At 38.3% G+C, this 20757-nt stretch overlaps 1 protein-coding gene across 1 annotated transcript; it reads right to left on the bottom strand.

Moving 5' to 3' along the window:
* Positions 1-1285: 1285 nt before the first annotated feature.
* LOC126377467 (apical junction molecule-like) lies at positions 1286-20619 on the bottom strand. Its single transcript, XM_050025201.1, has 12 exons — positions 20530-20619; positions 19679-19830; positions 18699-18779; positions 17849-18013; positions 16732-16894; positions 15891-16071; positions 15100-15191; positions 6213-6308; positions 5359-5523; positions 4725-4934; positions 3614-3705; positions 1286-1399 (listed from the first exon to the last, which is right to left on the bottom strand). The coding sequence occupies exons 1-12, from the start codon at positions 20617-20619 to the stop codon at positions 1297-1299; spliced, it is 1590 nt and encodes a 529-aa protein (XP_049881158.1). The 3' UTR covers positions 1286-1296.
* Between the last annotated feature and the right edge of the window lie 138 nt (positions 20620-20757).

The raw sequence follows: 20757 nt of genomic DNA on the forward strand, positions 1-20757 counted from the left end.
GTTTATAAGAAATAAATCTACAAAATTTTTATACTGCCAGCAGGACCCTTTTTTGTTTTGGTGCTTTCAGTCCAGACATTCATATTTCCTAGCAGCAGTATATTAGTACTTTTCAAAAAAATATCGCTTAATTAAAAAAAAATGTATTAAAAAGTAATAAGACTGATTCTTTATCAGAGAAAATATTCTAACACTTTTATTTATGTGATGCAACCAATGAAATAAAAATCAGTTTTCATGTTATATTAGGTAGGTACGTAGTTTAATATCGTCAAAAAGAAAAACACAATGAAAATTATAACAAAAAATAAATTATATTTACAAAAATTTACATTAGGAATTATCAATCAAAATTACAATTACCAATCAAAATTACAATTACCAATAGAAATTATCAATCAAACGTTGTTCAGCGTGGGTTAATAAAGATCATAGTAGATCATTGGTTGCATCACATAAATAAAAGTGTTAGAATATTTTCTCTGATAAAGAATCAGTCTTATTACTTTTTAATACATTTTTTTTTAATTAAGCGATATTTTTTTGAAAAGTACTAATATACTGCTGCTAGGAAATATGAATGTCTGGACTGAAAGCACCAAAACAAAAAAGGGTCCTGCTGGCAGTATAAAAATTTTGTAGATTTATTTCTTATAAACTAATATTTGTTTTAAAAGAAAACGAAGATAATCTGAAGGTACTAATGCACCGCTATACAGGGATATACACCAATGGTCTGAAGACCTTCAAACCACGGAGGGTCCTGCTGGAAATTAATTCAAGTTTTTTGTTTAACTGTAAAGGTACTATTATTTTTCTTACACTACTCGGAAGGTACTAAATATTACGAAAGTGAAACTCTGGTTGTCGATCGAATCAGACGAAGGGTCCTGTTGTGTATACGGACATACGATCTGGAGGTCCCGGGTTCGAATCCCGGTGGGGACAAATCACAAAAATCACTTTGTGATCCCTAGTTTGGTTAGGACATTACAGGCTGATCACATGATTGTCCAAAAATAAGATGATCCGTGCTTCAGAAGGCACGTTAAGCCGTTGGTCCCGGTTATTACTTACTGATCTAAGTACATAATCGTTACATGAGCCATGTCAGGGGCCTATGGCGGCACAATAATAACCCTGACACCAGGGTTGATGGGGTTAATCCACCTCACAACCCACACTATAAAAGAAGACTAATATTGATGGTTTATTTTATTTTTAGTTTGATCATTCACATTAGTAATAAACAAATCAATATTAGTAATAAACAAATTATATTTCTCAACAATATAGTCACTTGCAGTAGTCCTGCTTGGAACACGGACATTTCTTCTTCATCTCCAGCCCTCCTGCCATCTGCTTCATGAACGGATGGACGTCGTCTACGAAGAACGGTCTGAAGAGAAAAATGAGGATCACATTCATTTTAACACAACATATAAACACACACACACATCAAACACACAACAACAAACAACAACACATTAATAACATATTAATTTTAAATTTTTTTTTGGAAGCAAAAGAAGTGTGTCAGGATTGAAGCAAATGGAATTCCATAAGCTCTGCGTACCCCGGTGGGAAATAGGCGTGAATTTATGTACGTATTTTTTTTTTCACCAACTTATGGACCTTTCTGAGCTTTCTGTTAGACCAACGTGATAGGTGGTGAGCCGTGTCGCCGTCTATAATGGTCAAGCCAACCGCGTTGCTATAATGGTAAGTAGGTAGTCGTTACATGAGCCATGTCAGGGGCCTTTGGCGGCTCATTAGTAACCCTGACACCAGGGTTGATGAGGCTGGTATTCCAAATCACAACCCACACGATAAGAAGATGGTCAAGCCAAATGTGTTAGTGAAGCTCGGTGAGGTGTGGGTACTTAGTTCATCTTGCGATGCATGTACCTCTGACTACCCCAATTGGGATATAGCCGTGAGCTTATGCTATGTGGGATTTATCGTAATTTGCCGCAAATGGCATTAACTACTTGGCCACACAAATGGGGAGCGCTGAGAGCTCACACCCGGTACAAAATTTAAGACAACAGGCCTGAGGGTGCCCAGTTGGGCGCGAACCTCGGCTCAGGGCGTCGTCTGAGAGGATAATATTATTTAGAAAGAATTAACCTGCTGCTGTAACTCAAATACATAATACATTTCGTCTTCTTCTATCGTGTGGGTTATGAGGTGGATTACCAACCCCATCAACCCTGGTGTCAGGGGGGACTGAGCCGCTATAGGCCCCTGACATGGCTCATGTAACGACTACTAACTTACATCAGTAATAAATTTCGTCAAAATCATTAAAAAGCATTTTTCTGGTTATGTATTATGTTATGACGAACTTCGATATAAAATTTTCTCTCAAATCAAATTAATCAGAATTTCATAATTTATCTTTGACCTAGAAATCTACCCAATTTAAATCACTCTAGGTACAAAACAAAACTTTTCTTTTTGTAAAAGTGGTGAACCACTGTTGTCGATAACAAGTTTACAACAATCGCCACTCATTCATAATACAATTAAATGACTCATTTCGAACTACGCGTAAGTTGTTATACGTAAATATAACCATGTTAGTAATAATAATAATACCTATTTACTGTTGTAAATAAATTATGTAACTGCCTTCCATTCAAGGGCAAATGCGGTTGCAAACCGACTAGCTTACCTACACGACACTACATATAAAAATCTTATTCTTACCGCGTGCGAGCGAGACAGGCAGATCGCGCGCGCTTCCTTACTCCTTAGCGGCTTACTGCCGTTTAGACTAAAGTGAAACTAAGAGGGGGTGAGGTAAGCACCCCATATAAATCCGTGCGGGGAAGAGAGTTCTTTATTCTATACGTGTTCTATACTTATACAACAGCCCGGACACTTCATACAAAAATCTCATTCTTACCGTGTGTCGCCTAGCGTAAGTGTGAGGGAGAGAGACCATTCGCGCGCGCTCCTTTAATCCTTATCAGCCTACAGCCATTTAGACTAAAGTGAAACATAACGGGGGAGGGGGAAGTCTAAGGTTAATGCGGGTATATTTGTTTTTAGGATGTCAGAGGTTACTGCGTATTAAATCAATTATATTTGTGATATTTTTTTTTACTACATGTTTATTTTTTTAGCCTTAGCGATAAGGCCGCCTTTGCCCACCTTAGGATAAGTTTATACTGTAAATGGCCCCGATTCCTGCAGACACCTGGCTAATTTTATTTTAAGTTATACCGTCATTTTCTTATCCGCCGAAAAGGAAAAGGTCGGATGATTGTCAACAAGTTAATTTTAAAACGAATGAATAACCCGGGCGAATAAAATAGGCATCTCGCTGGTATGTAATCCATTTGACGTGCTGTCTACTGGGTTATTGGCTGATGTAAAATTTTTAGACGGTTATTTTAGATTTGTGCTTAAAATTGACGTGTGTTCCAAAAATTTCATGCCTGTCGATTACCCGTCCCTTTCTTTTTCAACGGATAAGAAAATGACAAGTACAACTTAAAATAGAATTAGATGGTGTCTGCAGGAATTAGCACCAATGTCTTGTAAATTTGTGTACAATAAAGTTTATTATTGTACTGAACTAGCTGATCTGTTTAATACTCCTTACCTGCTTAGCATTTTTCTCATCTCGTTTTCGTATTCCTTTGCAGCGAGTTGACCTTTCTTGACCTGCTCCAGCTCTTCTTGCTTAGCTCGCTCCTATGAGTGAAGTAGATTTACAATATACAATCATTCTCAATAACTTGATAGTCCACCATAATAGGGATCTAGCATGAGTCATGAGTGATTCGGTGAGCATTCAGTGAGCAGTCATTGAGAGAGGCTGGAGTCGGTAAGTTAGCGAGCGGGGCAGTCAGTAAGTGAGTGAGGAAGCGAGTTAGTAGGTGAGTGATCGAAACAGAGAGTGAGATAGGCAGGGAGTGATTGAGTGACTAAATATTAATATCGGTCCTCTTTAAGCAGTTTGTTTTATTCCATCTGGTTGTGCTGGTATCTCATGAGTAAGCGAGTGAGTGAGTGTGCGAGTCAGTAAGCGAACGAGTCAGTGATTGAACGAGTCAGTAAGGGGGTGCGCGAGCGAGTCAGGGAGCGATGAAAAATCAAATTTTAATAGTAATCTATCTAACTTAAGCAGTTTCTTGTATTAGATGTCGATTTAGTCTTACTGGAATCTCAATGAGTAAGCCAGTCGGCGTTTAAATGAATGAATGAGTAAGCGAGCGGTCAGTCACGGAGTTTGCAGGCGAGTCAATTAGTCAGTGAGCGACGAAATATCAATAGCAAATAGCCTACGCTACCCTGAGCAGTTGTTTGTATTCGAACTGGTCGACGTGCTGTTGCTGGTATCTCAATGAGTAACCAAATCAACAAGCGAGTGAGTGAGTGAGCGAGTCAATTAGTCAGTGAGCGACGAAATACCAATAGTATTTACCTTAAGCAGTTTGTTGTATTCGATTTGTTCAATGAGGTCTTGATGGTATCTCAATGAGTAACCGAGTCAACAAGCGAGCGAATGAGCTTAGTGAGTGAGTGAGCGAGTGCACGAGTCAGTGAGTGACGAGATACCAATAGTATTTACCTTAAGCAGTTTGTTGTATTCGATCTAGTCAATGAGGTCTTGATGGTATCTCATTGAGTAACCGAGTCAACAAGCGAGCGAGTGAGCTTAGTGAGCGAGTGATTGAGTCAGTGAGCGACGAAATACCAATAGTATTTACCTTAAGCAGTTTGTTGTATTCGATCTGGTCAATGAGGTCTTGCTGGTATCTTTTGCGTGCTAACGCGTCCTGCTTGTTCTTGTACGCGATCAGCTCTTCTTGTTGCTTGAACACCTGATTGTGGTACTCCTCTTGCTCTACCAGCTTCTTCTCCAACTCTGCCTTGGCTTCTTTTTCTTTTATCTGCTCGATCATTGCTTTGCGTACGTCCTGTTTAGAGGGTGTTAAATGTTAGTTTGTCATTTTTTTTGTGACTTATTTTAGATTTGTCGCAGATGGCATTAACTATTTGGCTGAGGGCTCTCCGTGGTCTGAGTGGATTGTCAGCCTCTCCGGTTGATTGAGGGAGGCCTGTGCCCAGCAGTGGGGCGTATATAGTTTCATCATCTCCATAGCATTATCCCGTTTTTCACTAAGTCCGCTTACCTAACCTGAAGATTTGACTGCCTGTCTGACCTTTCAAGCCGCGAAGGGAAATCCAGTCCAATACTGGTTGTACAGGCTGTTTATGTAAATAGATTGTATTATATTCTGCTTCGAGGATCGCCTGCGGTTAAATGGAGGAAAATGGTTTCAACGCCATCTATGTTGTTTTTGAGGAATGTAGCCTGGAAAGTCCTTCATTGAAACTTACAGCGTTAGTCTTATGCGACCAGAGCAGATAGTCGCATCGCCTGCGGTCGTCGATGTCCTGTCGCCGCTTCGCCTCCGCCTCGAACATGTAGTTATGCGCGTTATCCAGCCCTGCCACTTCGTTCTTCAGCTGTGTCATCTTTCTGTTGCATTCGTCTTGTTCATACTGGAATGGTGGAAGTTCTTTAGTGATGTGGTGGGGGAAAGAGAGAGAGAGAGGGAGAGAGAGAGAGAGGGAGATAGAGGGAGAAAGAGCGAGAGGGAGGAAGAGAGAGGGAGAAAGAGAGAGAGGGAGGAAGAGAGGGAGAAAGAGAGAGAGGGAGAAAGAGGGAGAGAGAGGGAGAAAGAGCGAGAGGGAGGAAGCGAGAGAGGGAGGAAGAGAGAGAGGGAGAAAGAGAGGGAGGAAGAGAGAGATGGAGAAAGAGAGAGAGAGAGATGAATTCAACTAGTGTTACTTACGCTGAACACATATTGGTGCTATTTCCATTACATATCTTCTAATTAAGTTAAGCTGTACCTGTCATTTTCTGACGAGTATAAAAATGGAACACACGTCAATGAGGATAAAAACTAGAAGCTTAAATGTAGGCGCCAGCACTGTTGAGTGGTCCTAAATTTTGACAGTTCTTCATACTGTCCAGCTATTACATTGTCCAGCTATTATATTTCTTCATAATGTCCAGCTAAAATTCGTGTGGAGCAACGTGGAGTGCATCCCGTCTGGACGATGAGTTACAAAAAAAAGTCTTCAGTTGAAAAAAAATGCAGTTTTGATTGGAAATATAACTGGTTTTTTGAGTACCATTGTCCTTTGTTCAAACCCTGAAAACACAAACACGGAATATGACTAAGTACCTCTTTCCTTCTCATGAGCGCAATCTTGGCTTTTTCTTCGGCTATTCCTTGTCCGGAGAGGGAGTCCCACACCTCTCTGATCACATTCTCTTCAGCCTGAAACAAGAAAACAATTCAATACAGATACCTGATACGACTAACTCAATCAATCAATTTCAATCAATCTTTTTATGTGATTGTATCTTCCGATCAGTCTCATTGACTATGAATTGGGTTAAATGGCATGGAGGACCCTACTCACAGTGAAGTCAGTCCTTTCTTTGAAGTAGTCATTCAGCCTGACGTATGGTTTCTGGAATAGTTAGTTGCCCCGCAAGCTGATTTGGGTGTCAAATCAATATTTTTTTTAAATCGTATTGTAAGACTACAACTCAGGGAAGGGATTTGTCGTATAAATAATAACTTTATATTAGTATAACAAGTAAATCTTTTATTAAATAGAAATATAATTTTAACATTATCAATAACAAAGCCGTACGTTTTGGCGCTAACTACAGACTGCGAATCCTCGAGTTGACAGTTGACATCTCACGTCAAACGAGAGGATACGTTTACAGAGCGAGTTACTAATACGAGTAATTGAAGTTAAAATAATTTACAATAAGTATAACAATATTTTTATAACTAGGCATTTGTACATTCAATTATTATATTAATGCAGGAATAATTGAAACAAACATAAAGATAACTATTAATGTATACCAGCACAACTGTAATACTAGTGTTATTTGTAACAGTTTATAGCCCATATCATGAAGATCATAACAACTCGGCCATCCGATATATCAACGAGTCCCTTCGTTGTTCATTAGAGCTACTAACAATAAAATAAGAAATACATTTCTTTTCTTTTTATATAATGCTACACTCGTTACGCAGATTAAAATACAGTAGGAATTTTAAGTATAATGACAGAATTTATATGCTTATTTCTAGCGATACTCTTTGAAGTTACTTGACAATCTTTATCACTATTAAAGTACTGTAAATAATATAAACTTACTGATTTTGAAAAATAGATAACTTTAAGCTTAAACTTCGAACAAACTTGTTCTAATAACACTACTATAGATATATCTGTCGGTATCAACTGTATGTCTGAATAAATACATGCTAAGGCACATTTTGCATAAATAGAGATTTGCTTAATGTTAAATAAACTTAAAGCCTTACTAACCCTTGAAATTGGTTAGTTTATAATACATGTCCTTACTTGAAATTGACATGTAACTTTCTAATTTGAAAATAAATATCTCTTAGATTAACCTTCACACAAACTTCACAAGCTTTACTTTATTTACATATAAAATACCGTAGGTATATTTGACTGTATCAACTGTAAGTCTAAGTAAATGCACGATAAGACACATTTTACATCAATAAAGTTTTGATTAAAGTTAAATGACCGTAAGTCGCACTAACTCCTGAAATTGGTTAGTTCCTAACACATATTCCTAGGTACTTGTTATTGATATGTATCTAAGGATGATTGCTGATGATCACTCTGAGCCTATTACAGACCCTTGAAATTAGTCAGTTCCTAATACTCGTCCTTGAAATTGACAAGTACCTAAGGATGATCGCTGGTGATCACCCTGAGCTTATTACTGACCCTTGAAATTAGTCAGTTCCTAATACTCGTCCTTGAAATTGACAAGTACCTAAGGATGATCGCTGGTGATCACCCTGAGCTTATTACTGACCCTTGAAATTAGTCAGTTCCTAATACTCGTCCTTGAAATTGACAAGTACCTAAGGATGATCGCTGGTGATCACCCTGAACCTATTACTGACCCTTAAAATTAGTCAGTTCCTAATACACGTCCTTGTTAGTGACCCTTGAAATTAGTCAGTTCCTGATACTCGTCCTTGAAATTGACAAGTACCTAAGTATGATCCTTGGAGATCACTGTAATCCTATACATGTCCTTGAAATTGACAAGTACCGAAGGATAATCGCTGGTGAATATTCTGATTCTATACTTGTCCTTGAAATTGACAAGTACCGACGGATAGTCGCTGGTGACTATTCTGATTCTATACTTGTCCTTGAAATTGACAAGTACCGAAGGATAGACGCTGGTGATTATTCTGATTCTATACTTGTCCTTGAAATTGACAAGTACCGAAGGATAATCGCTGGTGAATATTCTGATTCTATACTTGTCCTTGAAATTGACAAGTACCGAAGGATAGTCGCTGGTGACTATTCTGATTCTATACTTGTCCTTGAAGTTGACAAGTACCGAAGGATAATCGCTGGTGAATATTCTGATTCTATACTGGTCCTTGAAATTGACAAGTACCGAAGGATAGTCGCTGGGGACTATTCTGATTCTATACTTGTCCTTGAAATTGACAAGTACCGAAGAATAATCGCTGGTAATCATTCTGATTCTAATAATAAACAGTTTATAATTTATACTGCTACCACTTATTATATTTATTGTCTCATTGCATAGACCAGTTCTGTCTTACTCGGCAATTTGTCAGTTAAATCATGGCATTGCATTGGTACTTGTTGACCCTTAAAATTGGTCAGTCTGTAAAATTATCTGTTGACCCTTGAAATTGGTTAGTCTGTCAAATTATTTGTTGACCCTTGAAATTGGTCAGTTGGTGAAATTACCTGTTGACCCTTGAAATTGGCCAGTCTGTCAAGTTATCTGTTGACCCTTAAAATTGGTCAGTCTGTCAAATTATCTGTTGACCCTTAAAATTGGTCAGTTTGACAAATTATCTGTTGACTCATAAAATTGGTCAGTCTGTAAAATTATCTGTTGGCCCTTGAAATTGATTAGTTTGTCAAATTATCTGTCGACCCTTGAATTTGGTCAGTCTGTCAAATTATCTGTTGACCCTTAAAATTGGTCAGTCTGAAAAATTATCTGTTGACCCTTAAAATTGGTCAGTCTGTAAAATTATCTGTTGACCCTTAAAATTGGTCAGTCTGTAAAATTACCTGCTAACGATTTCTATATTTGCAGGTTCTTTACTGAATAGAGTCAGGGTATTAAGTATATCTATTATAAATTAGTATAAACCGTAATCAGTTCCCATGTAATTAGTAAGAGTATACTTGAGTAGGTATACTATAAAGTATGCTTTAATAATTTTCAATAAATTAATTTTTGCCTCTTCCGAAACAAAATATCGGATAATTAAATTGATAAGTATTATCATCAAATAAATAACAAGTATTAATTACATAATGTACTTCTTTTATGTTTCTGTAATTGCTAAGATGACTGTAAGTATTCTTTCTTACTTGTGTTTATTTTCAACATCTTGTAGAGTTCGGAACAACTTTCCCTTTTAACGGAACCCCACATTAAATGATTACAAAACTAATCACTTGGATTTAAATAAGAACTACAGAATACTATAATACACTAACACTATAATTTAATTAGGAGCACCGTTTAATTAAAAGAAACATGTTATTCAACTTTAAATGTGAATACCTAGAGATACTGAACTTGTTCCATTTTCACACCTTTTTCTGACACTTGCATACGGACATGACATATATATCTGGTGTGGCATCCAATACTGAACTATAGTATTTAATGGCAGCCAAAACAAATAATTATGGGTACCCCTTTTGGCTTTTCTGTGAAACCTGTAGGTTTCACGGAACCTACTCGAATAATCGCTGTCGTAAGCATATTATTATGTTCGTCTATATCTCGCTATACAACTAAAATAAAGAGAACTGAATTAAGATTATATTCCCAATTAGTTGGGAGCCGTCGTATGATGAACCAAGTACACACGTCTAACCGAGCCTCATTCGAACAAAGCTCTGGTCTAATTAATAATGTTAAGTGGTGAATTGTATCGCCGTCCAAAAGTAGTGGTCGATAAGTAGCTGTCATTGTAATTTGATAAAACAAGTGTAAATAATTGTATCCTAATAAGTATGATTGTAATAACTGTAATAATACAAATATTGGGAATCCCTGATAAATAATGTATAGTATGCAAATACCCACTTTTCGCTAGTTATGTTTATGAAACATACAAATAAATATAATACTAGGTACCTACACATATTCTTCTGTCGCATATTCGAGTAATTATTATGTGATAGGTATTACGTTAAACTTAATCGACTAATATCATCATTTACGATTTATACACATATAAGAAATTATTATTATTATATCGATAAGGTCGCCAATTGCCGCGTATTGATAAGTCTTGTTTTGGTTCAATAACGAGTAATTGTATTGTATCCATATATTGTTGCATTCCAGGTTTACCATACATTATAATAGCTCCCTTTTTTATAATCATTACGAGTTCGTTTTTGAATCACTAAAATGCCCTCAAACTTAAGTGCTTATTTGGATAATATTCCTTAGGTATTTAACCGCAATTTATAACATCAAACCTTTCGATCACATAAAAAATATTGGTCTGACGGCTAGATAACATATTGTATTTATAAGTCTTAAATTTTTGGTATACCGCCTCATAACTATCTTGCAGTGGATAGTATTACATACAACGTTTAAGATAGGTATATTAGTGTTTTTAAGTACTAGCAAAATAGAGAACATTGATAATAAGCAGAAATCGGCCTCCATGATCCAGAGGTTGAGGTTGGTCCCGGGTCCGAATCCCTGTGGGGACACATCACAAAACCCACCTTGCGATCCCTAGTTTAGTTAGGACGCCACAGGCTAACCACCCAATTGTCGGAAAGCAAGATAAACCGTTGGTCCCAGTTACTGCTTACCAATGTAAGTAAGCAGTCGTTACATGAGTCATGTCAAGGGCCCTTGACGGCCCAATAATAACCCTAACACCAGGGTTGATGAGGTTGGTAATTCACCTCACAACCCACACGATATAAGAAGAAGTAGCAGAAATCGATAATCATAAGACACACAACAGGCGTTTAATCAAAGAGATTAGATCGCTTTATAATGTATAATACGTAAGGCCACATTGGGGTAGACAGAGATCATGGAATTACACTAACTCAATAGTATCGGGATATCGCTAGGTACGTTATTACGAATAATAAACTAACAGTAGTCGCATTAATTGAAGTATATACCGGTAGTAACCACATCATACATGTTGATGTTACTTAACTGTAATTATAAGAAGCTGAGATTCTTTTCATTAGGTTTACGTCACTATGATTGTGAATAATCCAGAACATTCAAGTTGAAACAACATTTTGATTAGTTACAAGACACTCTTACTTCGCGTCATTTATTATAAACTACTAGCCACTCTACCTGGCTTCCCCTAGGCACATTTTGTTTCTATTTTACTGGTGGTAACTTTCTAGCAGACGTGAAGACTATGACAAGTGCCACGCACAAATTTATTCGAAAGTTCTCGAGATTAGCCTGTACTTAAAGATATACTTAGCCTAGGTATCCTGATACTTGTACTATATAGGTTAGTAACTAGTCACCACAAAGGCTGTATTGGTAGACACATACTAACTAAAAGTCTCAACATTTCTTCTATTATTATTATTTTTTTTTTATAATGTGCCTGACATTATTATTTCAACTGGTTAAAGTACCATTATAGCACAATAAATAATTTGGTGACAAAATTCAAATAACCTGTGCAAAAAGTCAATAAAATAAACCATGAGAATAACTTCAATAGTGCTAAAAAATTAGGTGAGTGTACATTATTTTTATCATGAATGTTATGAAAGTTCAAGAATTAAATTATTATTATTATTTTTTTTATTAACAACCTTCGTGGTTAAATGCATTTGAATACTATTAAAAGTGTAGGCATGTAAGTAAAGTACCTACTTTGAAAACTAAACCCTATAATAATAAATCTGAAGGACTTGTAAAAACATTTTCTTTTTCTTTTCTACCAATAAGAATGAATGTGATGAATGGCTTTTGATATGTTAGACACATAATTAGGTCTTAATCTTATTTTAAATATTATAGTCTTAATTTAAATTTATTCAGTCTAGTTTTTTTTTTTCTTGTTGAATGTTTTGAATATTATTTATCACACATATTAATGCTAGAAGCCTGTTTTAGCATATAGAATATAACCTAATTATATATTTGGAATCAACAGTAAATGTATTTCATTTAGTCTACTAATGTATGAAAATAGGTAAGTATTTTATTTACTGGTGCATCTTTATGTGTGACTGAAGTGTAATATCATAAGATAAACCATGATAGCATAAGTCTACTTAAATTAACTTGCTAGAGTAAGTAACATAAAATTATATATTTTCAAACTTAAGTATACAAACTGCCTAAATGCAATACACAATCCAAGAAACATAGTGCAATGCCATTCAATAGAGGCTCAAAAGTCTGTAACTTTGTCAACTTGTTCGGTCTGTTTGGTCTTTGCAATGGTCTTTCTTTCATTAATGAATTTGAAGTCAGTTAAGAAGCTGTGTAACTTGCCATATCTGGATCTGTCTCCGCTGCTCTTGTGGAGTGTCAAAATACCTTGCTCTTGAACGGCGTTGTCAACGCACTATGCTGACCATAGTTGCAGCACCCATCTCTTTCCGCTGGGGTTAGACTATCTCTGTGACATGACAGCGGGGTGAGCACTCTCACTGTAGGCATCCTGTGTCCAGACTCCATCATTGCTACCCATGGATGATCGGGCATACCAGCCAGGTCAGAACTTTCACCGTGACTCATCAACATTGTTCCTCGAAAGAAAATATTGTATTAACAACACACTCTTAGTATTATTATATTTTTTTCATTAAAGGATAGGTGCATATAGTCAAATAAACACGTAGCCAATTGTGGTAGTAAGGTAACCATACCAAATGTACATAAATAGAAATAGTCTTGTAGTATAACATTGTTATATTTTCCATGTATCACTTTCATACACAATAATGTAATTATTTATGATGTTTTTAAATTAAAAGGAAAAGAAAAAAAAATAATGGAAAACCTAATAACTATTAACATATTTTCTCTTTTTTTTTTTTATAACCTATAAGTGTTACATACATGTACTCTTTACAAGAATAGTCACTCTGCACTATTCTACCACTACTACCAACTAATATTGAAATATATAACAGTACAGAGATGTTTACAGTACTATTTGCAGATTACTTACACTCTTTTTGTGGGCGAGAATACACCGATGTTTCAAAACCGGTGCTGATCCCACTTCTGAATTGTAAGACTACAACTCAGGGAAGGGATTTGTCGTATAAATAATAACTTTATATTAGTATAACAAGTAAATCTTTTATTAAATAGAAATATAATTTTAACATTATCAATAACAAAGCCGTACGTTTTGGCGCTAACTACAGACTGCGAATCCTCGAGTTGACAGTTGACATCTCACGTCAAACGAGAGGATACGTTTACAGAGCGAGTTACTAATACGAGTAATTGAAGTTAAAATAATTTACAATAAGTATAACAATATTTTTATAACTAGGCATTTGTACATTCAATTATTATATTAATGCAGGAATAATTGAAACAAACATAAAGATAACTATTAATGTATACCAGCACAACTGTAATACTAGTGTTATTTGTAACAGTTTATAGCCCATATCATGAAGATCATAACAGTATTGTGCGTCTTAGCTGGTTTCTAGTTTTGTACGGAGGGTCCGGAGTGGAACAGCGTGGTGGAGTATGCTCGATACCCCCTCCGGTTGATTGAGAGGAGGCCTGTGTCTCAGCTGTGTATGTTATGTATGTGGGGAGAAGGCAAGAGGACCACATCCCTATTTTTCCTTAAAAAATAGCATGGAGAGGAATGCTACACCGACAAGAGCGTGGCTCTTAAATTAGTGATGATAATGTTATGTATGTAGTTTTAAGTTTACGCGGTTATTATCATAATTAAAACACATAATAACGGGTTCTTACCGCGTTTAAATGGGGATATGAGACTCCCGATATTTCGACACTGTTGCAAGTGCCATGATCACGGGATGACTGATGAGATTGGAGTGGAGTAGGTAGATCCATAATATTCTACGGGCAGACATATCTGTCTACCCTCTTTCTTTGCCGCTTGTTTATGTTTTCGATATCGGAATGTTCGGAACCATATGAACTCGCACCAAACTCACTACGACAAACCGCACTCACTGTGTCCTCACGTTTTTTCACCACATTAGGCCGTTTCAAGCTTTTTTTTATAATTATTATAATTATTAACAATCCACAAATATTATCGACAGAACGTCATTACATCCCGAGACTCGTAAAACAGGCTATTGAAATCAGAAAACATAAAAATTTCAACAGGGAAGACGGGTTCAAATTATTGACCATGTGGAATCCAGTAGTAGGAGTTGTAAAAAAAAAACCTTGAAACGGCCTAATGTGGTGAAAAAACGTGAGGACACAGTGAGTGCGGTTTGTCGTAGTGAGTTTGGTGCGAGTTCAGATGGTTCCGAACATTCCGAATGTCACAACTAACTCACGAGACTACTTCCGTGCCTAATACGATAATTAATTTGTCTGGAAAGGAGGTGAGTAGCGCTGCACTTCAGGCGTTAGGAAAGGGCTTAAATTTCGTACCAACACCATCGCGGGTCCCATATGAGCAGGTCATAGGTAGCATAGAAGAGGCGATAAGCCGAAACAGGATTCCTCCAAGAGACGCGGACGTATTGAGACAGGATGTGGCTGTAATATTACGTCACGCTAAAGTCCCGCCGAATAATATAACTCCTGCGGAGCGTTCAGCTCTAAGGGAAGTTCGCGCTGATGAGGACATTCTTGTATTGAAGGCAGATAAGGGCAACGCGACTGTGATCCTGGATATTAACGAGTATGACGAGAAGATCAGAGCACTACTCGCTGACAATACCACATACAAGCAGGTCAATTACAATCCCACGGCGAGAGTAACTAATGTCACCTACCTCTTGCTTGGCGAGCATATTCTTTCGTTCCGTAATGGCGTTTTCGCGATCTATGCCCAGTTGGTTACGTTTGGCACGCCGTTTTCTGTCCTCTGCAATCAAAGGAGATGTTATATTATATTGTTACAATACTCTATGGACCTGATTTATAGTCAATGTGGTCCTGTGATACACCGGCTTGCTTCTCAAACGGGGAGCGCCGGCGGTTCGAAATCCGATACCGGACTTGCATCAATGAGTTATTCATTTATCTTAAGTGCCGTTTTCAGTAACACAGCTGGATCGACCATTACAGACGGCGATACGGCTCACCACCTATCACGTTGGTCTAACAGAAAGCTCGGTGAGCTGTGCGTATTTGATTCATCTTGCGATGGATGTACCTCTGACTACCCCAATTGTGATATAGTCGTGAGCTTATGTTATGCTCTATGGAAATCAACCGTCGGTCAGTCAATCAAAAATACCTCTTCCATGGTGTAAAAAATGTTGAAGAATATAAGTCCCATGTAATATGGGGCGAAGCCATTAACCGGGTACAAAAACTGAAAACTACACACACATACATAAACTCACGCCCGTTATCCCTAATGGGGTGGGCAGAGCCACAATTAATCAAAGACATCTTGCTGCCACTGTTGATACGATGTCGTAAGCTGGATATGATGAACCTAAATTAAAACAAATGCATTCGTCATAACTATGGTTTCTTTGTCCAAATTCTTCAGAATCGATGTCCTATAAGGCCACATACAGCCATCCCACTCGCACCTAAACAACTCAAATCTCACCTTCCTCTTCCTTCTTCTTATCCTCCTCGAACTGAGCTTGCATCGCCAGCTGTTCCTTCTTGAGGTTAGCCCTGTCTATCTCCTTCTGCCGCTTGCGTTGTTCTATTATCATATCGCTGTGCTCTTTACACTCTATGTCGCGGCGATACCGTTCTATGGCGTCTTGCTCCATTCTCGCCGTCTGTTTTAGAGTTTTTTTATTATTATTCGTAGGTAACTTCGCCTAAACTTATGATTTTCGAAATAGTTTTCTGAATTCATGTTTGGATCATAAATGCGTGCTCAGCGGTGAAGAAAAAACATCGTGAGGAAACCCACATACCCGAGAAATGCGTTTTGGAGGTATGTGACCTAACCTGTATTGGGCTGGTTTTCCCTTCGCGGGTAGGAAGGTCAGACAGGCAGTCGCTTCTTTAAAAAACCGGACGTGTCAAATATTCAGGTTAGGTAAGCGGACCCTGTAAAAACGGGATAGCGCTAGGGAGATAAAATAAGTGCGCAATGGTGCTAATTCCTGTAGACACTAAGCAGAATTTTAAAAAGGAATAAAAGAATGGATGAATAACCCGGACGAATGAAATAGTTATCTCAATGGTATGCAGACCGTTTGTCGTGTGCTGCTTAATTCTGTCGCGATATTGGCCAATGTAAAATTTTTAGAGGGTTCCATAAATTTTATGCCTGTCTCTGCCTTTTTCAGCGAATAAGAAAATGGCAGGTATAACTTAAAATAAAATAAGATGGTGTCTACAAGAATTAGCACTAATGTCTAGAATATGACAAATAGCAGTATTGCTTCTTAGATGAATGGCTTCAAAGTGTTTTTTTTAGTGTGCCTCACCAGAGCTTCGCTCTCCTTCATGCCGCACTCGTACCACATTTTCTCCAACTCCCGTTCAGATAGCTGCCTGGCCTCCTTCTCCCTCATCTGGTACAACTGGATCTGCTGGGCCTCCTTGGCTCTGATCTTGTAGATGCACGGCAGTACATGCACGCATTTCATTCTGCAAACATAATGTAACAAATGATCATCTTCTCTCGTGAACCAGTGACTCAGGAACTAACCTCAGTAACCCAGGTGTCAGGGTTATTATTAAGCTGCCAAAGGTCCCTCTTCTTATCGTGTGGGTTATGTGGTGGAATACGAACCTCATCAACCCTGGTGTCAGGGGTTATTGACATGATTTGTGTAACGACTACATAATTACTTCAGTAAGTAGTAACCAGCCAACAGTGGCCAACAGTGGCTGCAAGTTGTCTTTGATTACTTGTGGCTCTGCCCACCCCATTAGGGATTACGGGCGTGAGTTTATGTATGTATGTATGTAAGTAGTAACCAGGACCAGCGGCTTAAGCATTTGATTCACCTTACTTTCAGACAATCAGATGATCAGCTTGCAATGTCCTAACCAAACGAGGAATCACAAAGTCATATGTCCCCACCAGGATTCGAACCCGGGACCTACGGATCGTGAGCGTATTGCTGAACCACTGGACCACAAAGGCCGTTATCGGCACACATGCATAGTAAACTGCCTGGACCTCTTTCTTCTAGCAGTCAGTGGCAGACTTAGTTGAACCTGCGAATTGAGGGCTATGCGAACCAAGTCGCCAGCAACAGTTATGTCTATCTTCTCAGCCTATATCCACCCACTGCTGGGTATAAGACTCCTCTCTTTCATGCCATCCATTCCGGAGTCTCAAGTCTCATCCACTGCTTTCCACCTCACAATGTCATCCGACCATCGGGCTGGTGCTCTGCCTCGATCATTCTTTGGCCACCATTCCGTAACCGCTTTAGTCCATCTGTTGTCTTTCCGTCATGCCAAGTGTCCTGTCCATCTGCACTTAAGCCTGAGGATCGGATACTTACATCTTACTTTAGTACGCTGCCGAATATCGACGTTGAGTATCGATACAACGCGCTCTAATTAGTAAAGAATAAACGCGTTACTAACATGGGTAGATCCTTGTATTTCATTTCGTGTTCCTTCTTGCGCTTGTCCAAAAGATACTGCAGTCGGTTCAGTTTGTCCTGCCAGATAGCATTCGCGCCCGCCTGTGCTTGCACCACGAACTTGCGGATATCCTCTTCCTCCTCTTTTTGGAGCAGGTCGACTAGTCTGGAGAATCGCGCAGCAGGGAATCGTAAAGAAACATTAGGATACCACACACACGGATTACAGATGCATTGCAGTTAGGGAATGCAATCCCGATCTCGCGAGATCTCGTCTAATTCTTCGGGATGTGTCCCGAAGCATAATATAACGAGATTCCATTCGAGATTGACGAGATTTGGCGAATCTGCTTGAGTTATACTTTTTCTTTTGATTATGCTGATTTCCAAAGAAAACTTAATTATTTAGGTAGTAATATTGACGTTTTTTTTTTGAAGGTTTTTGTATTATTTCAAAAAATATTGTGTTAATTAACCTCACTATAACAAACAAGCAGTTTTCATCGTTTTTAACCATCATAGAACTAGACGAGATCCCAAAAATTTCGCTAGTTGCAATAACAAATCAAATTATCGATCGATTCAATAAATTCGAAATCGATAAGTTTTCTTTCTTCTAACATGCATTGCACTGGATTTTCTTCGTATTTTGACAGAACGACATGACTTACTTGGGCTACCATATTAGAACCAATCGACAAAACGACACGATTATACCTTCACAATCGATAAAATGACCAGAGCCCTCTGTTTCATGTAGTAAATTAGTTACTGGCAATACATACAAACCTCAATACGGAAATTCAGACGTTAATTTATATACGAATACCTATGTATGGTTTGAAACTAACTTCTTTCTCTTCTGCTTCAAATCTTCCTCGTAAGATCTCATGCAGAGGTCGACACGACGCGCCACGTTGTTTATGAGGGATCTGCAAACATACATACAACACAAGCTCACGACAATATCCCAATTGGGGTAGTCAGAGGTACGCACAACTCGCCGAGCTTTACTGTTAGACCAACGTGATAGATGGTGAGCCGTATCGCAGTCAATACTCGTCAATACTGCACTTAAGATAAATTATTAACTCATTAGTGCAAGTCCGGTATCGGGGTTTGAACCGGCGCTCTGCGACTGAGAAGCAAATCGGTGTACCACAGGACCACAGTGACTTTATGGAAATGCGGCGTGCGAATAAAAACGAGGCACATCGCTGCCTGTATGGCTACCAGTACGTGCTAGTACGGGGTGTAAGTGACATCGTAACGAATACTGAGGGGGATGATTCAACTCACGATGCAGAGGCAAAACGTATGAAAAGTCTGCGTCTGCGTCGAAGCCAATAGGAGGGTTATGGGTTTGACCGCTATGTATGCACTTCTGTTCCAAATTAACTTCTAAACCTCCTTTTAGAATTTAACAAATGTGGTGTCACTAGTAGCGTCTTGATTATCCGGTGGTTATAGGCTACGTGATGTCAGGCTAGGTAAGTATATGGTTAAACAATAAAACCCGACTATGGATAAATGTCGCTCTAAAAAGAATGAAACAAGAAAATAAGTAGGTATATTTCACTGAAATTCTTCCGAATAGTGATGTTTAATAGATAGCCGTGGTAGTATGCCAATCTTACAGTTTGATTACCACAGCATTATGTTTTTTATAAGTAATTATTTTCAATTATGGAATTGACACAAAAAAAACCTGAATTTTGCGACGGAAAACTCCACTTGACATCAACTTAGTCTTAGTCTAAATCAGCCACCATAATTATCAGTCCGGCGTCACTAACACTCTGTCTGATCGAAGCCATGGTATCAACATTACCTGCGGTCACATCGTCTGAAGAAGTCGCTGATCTGCTGGTCTACCAACTCCTTCATGTTGTTCGCGTCTCCTTTGCGCTGTTCTTCTTCAGTCGCGCGGAGTTTCTTCACGAACCTCACATATCGGAACGTAGAGTTCAGCGTCCGGGATTTCTACACAGCAAAAATTAATGCATGCATTTCTTTCTTTCTAAGAATTGCAATTTAAATACAATATATTTGCAAAAAACAACTACATCGAGAGACAGAGCACTCGCTAAATCTCAGATCCGTGCTTCGGAAGGCTTAACGCTCAACGTTGAACGTTGGGCTCACAATCCAGAAGTCCCGGGTTCGAATCCCAGTGGGGACACATCACAAAAATCACTTTGTGATCCCTAGTTTGGTTAGGACATTACAGGCTGATCACCTGATTGTCCGAAAGTATGGCACGTTAAGCCGTTGGTCCCGGTTACTACTTACTGATGTAAGTAAGTAGCCGTTACATGAGCCATGTCAGGGGCCTTTGACGGCTCAATAGTAACCCTGATACCAGGGTTGATGAGGTTGGTAATCCACCTCACAACCCACACGACAGAAAATGACTTACTTTATTGTTATTTATATATCTGCTCATTTCTTATTTCTATTAAGACTGTAAGATCTTTTGCCCATTAAAATGTTCAAAGCAGCATTTTGTTTACCTATAGTGTGTGTAAAGTGTAACAAGCTTGTAATTGGCCTTCTGCTAACTACCTTTATATTTATTTGTATTTGAAGCAGTTAGCTGCCTGAAGAAAATATAATAAATAAATATGATTTAGCGAGTGTTAGCCGATGTGTTGTACTGAAATCACTGTAATTGGTACTTACATAGTAGCAGTCTGGGTACCCTCTAGGCCCGATTCCATCGTTGGGTTCCCACCTCGGCCGCGGCGGGGGCGGCGGTTCATTACAATGCATGTTTAAGTTTAAATATTATAAAACAAGTCTATTATTCCATTCAAATCTTGAAAAAAAAACTAGGTACTCTAAATATTTCCAAATAAATTTTCAATGTCATCTGACTTCAAAGAGTTCGTTATAAAAGTACAGAAAACA

Source organism: Pectinophora gossypiella, chromosome 23 (assembly GCF_024362695.1).
Source record: "Pectinophora gossypiella chromosome 23, ilPecGoss1.1, whole genome shotgun sequence".
In the NCBI taxonomy this organism is placed as follows: Eukaryota; Metazoa; Arthropoda; class Insecta; order Lepidoptera; family Gelechiidae; genus Pectinophora; species Pectinophora gossypiella.